The sequence below is a fragment of the Hemicordylus capensis genome, chromosome 1 (assembly GCF_027244095.1).
Source record: "Hemicordylus capensis ecotype Gifberg chromosome 1, rHemCap1.1.pri, whole genome shotgun sequence".
Classification (NCBI taxonomy): Eukaryota; Metazoa; Chordata; class Lepidosauria; order Squamata; family Cordylidae; genus Hemicordylus; species Hemicordylus capensis.
The window spans coordinates 224693710-224699709 of NC_069657.1; the positions used below are offsets into that span (position 1 = coordinate 224693710).

The 6000-nt window shown below is 41.5% G+C and overlaps 1 protein-coding gene across 2 annotated transcripts in view; it reads right to left on the reverse strand.

Annotated features, from left to right (window-relative positions):
* DYTN (dystrotelin) overlaps window positions 1-3490 on the reverse strand; it is a 46905-nt gene extending 43415 nt beyond the window's left edge. For both annotated transcript variants that reach the window (XM_053284800.1, XM_053284810.1), the window contains exons 1-3: window positions 3179-3490; window positions 2904-3002; window positions 1644-1699 (exon numbers count right to left, since the gene is read on the reverse strand). In XM_053284800.1, coding sequence (XP_053140775.1) covers window positions 1644-1686 — 43 coding nt within the window. In that variant the 5' untranslated portion in view covers window positions 1687-1699; window positions 2904-3002; window positions 3179-3490. The remainder of the gene's footprint in view (window positions 1-1643; window positions 1700-2903; window positions 3003-3178) is intronic.
* Window positions 3491-6000: the final 2510 nt, after the last annotated feature.

Sequence of the window (6000 nt, forward strand, 5' to 3'; positions counted from 1 at the left end):
TTTGCGTAGGTTCACACATAGCTCTCTTCTGTGTTTTCCTTGTGGCCAAAGGCTTCCTAGAGGAGGTGGGACGCCACATCTCCCTTTCCTCAAGGGTTTAGTAATTAAAGCACCCTCTGTGATCCGGCTCTGTTGAAGTACACACACACACACACACACACACACACACACACACACACACACGTCTGCTTAATGGAACCGTCTCCAGTTACCACCGGTTCGTCTGGTGGCGACTCAGAGGCAGGCCTTCTCTGCAGCTGCTCCTGGGCTATGGAATGCACTCCCAGCAGAAATCCGTAATTTGAGTTCATTACTGTCTTTCAGGAGAGCTCTTAAAACATATCTGTTTGGCCTGGCCTTCCTGGGCTTTTAAATTGTTGTATATTGTTTTAAATGTTTGCCCTGGTTTTCCAGGGTTTTTAACTGTTTGAATGTTTAATTGGTTTTATTCTGTTTTTATAGTTTTGATTTTAACTGTTAACTGGTTTTAATTGTTTTTATTTTGTTGTAAACCGCCCGGAGCCATTTTTGGAAGGCCGGTATATAAATCGAATGAATGAATGAATGAATAATTGGTTTGTGGATTAGATTGACTGTTAGCCATCAGTCTTGGCTTTCTATCCACTCCCCCCACTGCACCCAGCCACGACTCCAAAACACACACACACACACGTCCCTAGCATGTGTCAGCCCTCCTGCAGCATCACCTCTGCTTTTGCAGCCCCATCCCAGCTTAGATGGCATGCAAGGAAATGCTCATTTCTGCAAAAGACTGCAAATCCTCCTCCCAGATCCAACCCCCCCAAGAACTTTTAAAGAGCAAAAAGCCTGAAAACTGGGTTTTCAACTCTTTGCCTCAGGGTGAAGGCAAGGCAGCTGTGTTTTTGCATTCCATAGGCGTGACTTGCTCTTATCATTTAAATGTGAAGACTGATGTCACTGCTTTGCATTGCATTTTCCAGGAAATTTTGCTGAAAACCAGCATTTTAAAAACTCAGATATAAACCAGGATGAACTGAAATCCAGCAGGTAAACCCCGATTTGTGTGTGGGGTGCTTTCTAAGACACAGAACTGACCTTGGGGGGAATTCGGCTGTAGTGAGAACACACAACCTGCCTCCTGAAGGTGATTCGGGGTAAAACCCTGTGTGGGAAAGCTCCAGGTAGTAGGACTTGGAGAGACTCCTGCCTAAAACCTTGGAGAGCTGCGCTGGTGCCAGTCAGTGTAGACCATGCTGAGTTAGATGGATCAATGGTCTGACTTGGTACATGGCATCTTCTTTGAGATGCATGCTTATTATTACTCAAGGTAATTTAACATACTGAAGTGGGACATGTACCTGTGTTTTATCTAGGGGTGGATGTTTGAACATCTATGCATCTGTATGTGTCAGGTTGTATTCATGTAGGCATGAAGGGGTGTGTGTGGAGAGAGAGAGAGAGAGAGAGAGAGAGAGAGAGAGAGAGAGAGAGAATGCATGCATATGGGCATCTGGGGAGTGTCCACTGCCTTATTTAAAACGATAATCCGCCCTTCCACTTTAATGTTCGAACAAAGAGCCAATTTCATTTTTAATAAGAGGCCAATAATGAGAATTTCCCAAGAGGTTCCTGAAGTGCAGCACACACTGTTTGATATTTACCTTGTTGATATAGATCCATTTTATGAAATTTGAAGATAACCATGGATTTCCTGTAACTAAACATAATGTGACATCAAGTAAGAACTCTGAAGAAGTAGCAACAAGATACACAACAACCACGACCATGACAAAGAATATGTATATACCACTTTTCGACCAAAGTTTTCAAAGCAATTTACATAGAAAAATAAATAATGCATAAATAAGATGGCCCCCTGTCTCCAAAGGGATCACAATCAAATAAGAAACATAAGGAACTCCACTGGAATGCTGGGGTTAGAGAGGGCCAGTTGTTCTCCCCCTGCTAAATATAAGAGAATCCCCACTTAAAAAGGTGTCTCTCTCTGCTCAGTTATCAGCAGTTGTCCTCAGTTAGCAGGTTGTGCTCAGTATGCACAAACAGAGTCACTTAGCAGGAAATAGATCTTGAACTCATGTTCTAAAGACAGAGCAACTCAACTGTTGGAGAACCATCACAGTTCCTAGGGTATCTTTATAACTAACCCTTGAAGTGCCTGTGGGGATGCGTCCCAGCACCCAGCGGATTGGCTGGGCAGTAGGAGCTCATGCACGGCAAGAGGCCGTTGAGCTGCTGCTGGGGGAAATGGTGGCAGTGCTGGCGAAGAGGAGGCAGCAAAGAGGAGGCAGCGGCCCCAGATGCAGTGAGGCGGTGGTGGCCTGTACGCCCGCCAGGGTGAGGAGGCAGCGGCTGGAGGGGACAGAGAAACCGACAGGAGGCAGGAGAAACCGTGGGCGGGGCAGGGGGGAGAGAAGCGGGCCGGGCAGGTGTCAGAGACGCCCGCCGTAAGATAGAGTCAGGGAGAAGGGGCTGAAGGTGTGGGGAAGAGTCGAACGAGGGGCGCAGATGCTATGCGCCCGGTCAGCTAGTGTTAATTAATGCTGCTCACTATTACTTATTCGTTACAATTGGTCTCATAATATGAAGACATCACATTGGCATAACAAAAGAAGTAATTTAATTCTAAGTACCTCATGGAAATGAAGTACAAGAAATAGGCAGAATAACAGAAAGCTGCATTAGTCAACTCAGAAATGCTCAGAATGGATACAGAATGGACTTTGTAATATCAGCCCCAATAAGAGGAGGAGACATTGTGGACAAAATGAACTGTATAGGAAGGGAGGAAAATGGCAACGCTGTGCACAATATCCTGAACAACCTTATCATAGATAGTCATTAATGAGGCAAGATGACAGACATTGTAATACTGAAAATACAGCAAAATATTGCTTACTAACTTAGATCTTTCCAACTAGATGCTTCCTGACTACTTCAGTCCTTCAACGCTGCATTTCTCTTCCCCAGACATCTCTCGACTGCAGACAGGTTTCAAGACCCTTAGGATATTCAGGTGGAGGAAAGAAAGGAAATTCTATTAGACTTCAATGAATCATGAATATAAATACAAAATAAGCTAATGCAATATAAAGCATTATATCACATATTTATTTTCTTTTAATAATGCAGTATTCTGCAACTGTGTACAATAGTTCTCCTCAAGGGAAGGCCTTACCTCTCTGTGTCAGGAAGCTACTGAAGTTCTCCAGGGCCATAAGACAAAGTCTGATAAGTCTGTCTTCACTGCAAACTGTTTCACCTTGGAATAGTTGTTTTGTTTATTGCTCCACAATAAAATGCAGCAAAATGTCTAGCTGCGAGCATGTACTCCTATCAGCTCCCCTCCCGCAAACAAAAAATTCAAGAGCAATCAATAAATAATAAATATTCTGAATAATTAAAAACAAACGGCTACTTTGATCTCAGTTTCAAAAGGCCATTTCACACAGTTTCACCTTCGGCCTCTCTTGAACGTGAGACGCAAGCATCTCCTAGTTGCTGAGAAACATGATGCTGCTATGGAGACAGGAGCAAGGGGGAATTCTCATTTAAAAAGGAATGAAAATGTTCAATGACCATGAGCTGCAATACTTGCTTCAGGTTCAAGACTTCTCCTTTTAACAAAAACAAAAAACCGGAGACTATCTTAAGGAAGTTTTAGAATGGTATTCCACAGCTCAGCATTAGTAGTCTCATGAGTTTCAATATAATGAGTCAAGCTTCAGTTTCTCTTATTTTTTTAAAAAATGACACTTGCTAGTGTCTTTAGAATCTGATGTATTGTAATCTCAACTCTAGGCATTTCACAACCACATAAACACTAGCTGAGCTAAAAAATCTACTAGGTTCAAGCTTTTTATTCATAGTTTGAGATGTATGCAGACCACAGTAAATGCTCTTTTACCAGATGCAGTACCAAAAATCTGCCAAGTCTGGTGGCCAATTTCTGCATAATAATTAATTGGAGTAACAGAATTAATCTCTTCGGATTTTATCACTTCCCTAGTGTTCTATCCCAGGGGTTTAGGTTTAGTATTTATTTATGGTCTTTGACCAAATGATACAACACATTTACATTTACAAAAACAAACAAACATACTTTCAGTAAATTTGAAACATTAAATAAAAACCAATTAATCACTTAGAGTGGAGTACATGTACATATTGTAGCTTCCCAGAAGCCTTAGAAACTCTATTCCTTTGAGGGCCATAATCTTGAGGCCACATAACAAAACTTGGCTACTGCGGCAGACGTTGATATATCCTTATCATCTAATAAGTGCATTACCACCAGGTCATCGTCTTTTCCATTCAGATCTTTTAATAATGGACCAATTAATTGATGCCTTATGTCCTGATATATAGGGCAGGGGAAATAACTGATTGCAAAGAGAAACTGTGTCTTCCAAGGACAAAAATTTCATTTGTTTTTGCACTCTATTGCAGAAAAAAGAGCAGAAATTTCATAGAGTAGAAATGAACAGATCAGAGGCGAAGGAGAATATGAAAATGGCAGCTTATTTAGGAAGTTAGAGGAGATATGAAGACAGTAATCACAGTGATAATCCAGAAGCTTGAGGGAGGAACAATGAAATGCGTCTATTTTACATTACAAAGAAAACATGACAGGCATATGGCTTTTCCTTTGGTTTGTGTTTCAATAAGATGAATTCACCACTCAAATGGAAACCCTTACCACAACAATACGAAGACCTGTAAACAACACAGGGACTCTTAAAGAATCTATACATTACACAAGATATCTGTACATATGCTGATGTTATTCTGGTCTATGAAGTATCAGTAAGCAGAAACAGAAATCACTCACATGAGTCTTGCCATATCCATATATGTGTGTGTATGTGTGTGTAATTCCCATATTATGTAGAGCAAGGAGCAGCAAAACTTTTATTCCTATTGGATCAAGGGTGGAATCAGTTGACATTATGTTACTTGTGTTAAAAGCTGACCTAATATAAATGTAGACGAGTACCTCAGTTTTATGTTTTGCTGCCCTATATTCCTTTCATACATTACAAATTAAGAATGTACACTGTACATAGGTGGTGCATACTGTCATGTTTGAAGTAGCTGCATGTATCTATTTAAATGAGTGTACATGAGTTATATATGCACCAGGGAGCCACGCCCCAAAGATGTACATAACTGTTTCAAAAGTGATATCACACAGCATATACAGTATGCATGACGTACACATGGTGTATACCCTTAATCCTGATGTGGCCCAGAGGCAGCAATATATAAGATGGGATAAGGGTATCCTATCCACTGGTACCCAACGGGGAAACGTCCTTGCTCAGAACCTGCCCTGCAAGCTGTGTTGCCACTAGCACTCCTGAACAACTGCTCTGTTCTAGCCTGCAGACTAGCTGTGCCTTCCACGGGGCCTTTTCAAGAAGAGGGTAAAGATGGGTGGGATGGGGGGATCTTTTATGCAAGATCCAAAGGCCATTTAAATTTTAAAAAAACAAAACTTGAATGGTGACACACAATTCACACTGTAAATTTGTATGTGATAAGGAAATATTGGTAGATGTTCAACAGCTATCGGTAGGTGTTCAAAGGGTTTCAGCGGTTCTCACCAAACAGGATTTTGCTTCTGCACAATCAGGTCAGGGACAGAAAACTGTTCTTCATTACAGTAATAAACTGTGTTACTACAGTAGCCAAACAAGCTCCTGATTCAATATAGCATGTAGTTTTTCTCTTTTGGCATATTTCATTTTACAAACAATAAAACCATATACGCAATGATTCCCAAGTAACAGGAAACTGGCTGTCATCCAGACTAACACTGCACTGGCACAACAGCATTTTTCATCACCTGATTGGGGGGGGGGCATTTTCTGATTTTCCCTCTCTGCAGCCTCCCAAAAGTATGTCCCTGAGGTTTTGTGGGGGAGGATTCCCCCATTGTTTTCTCATAGGGAAAAACTCATTAGTGAAGATGGTGTGCTGATGCTGACAAGCTCAAAT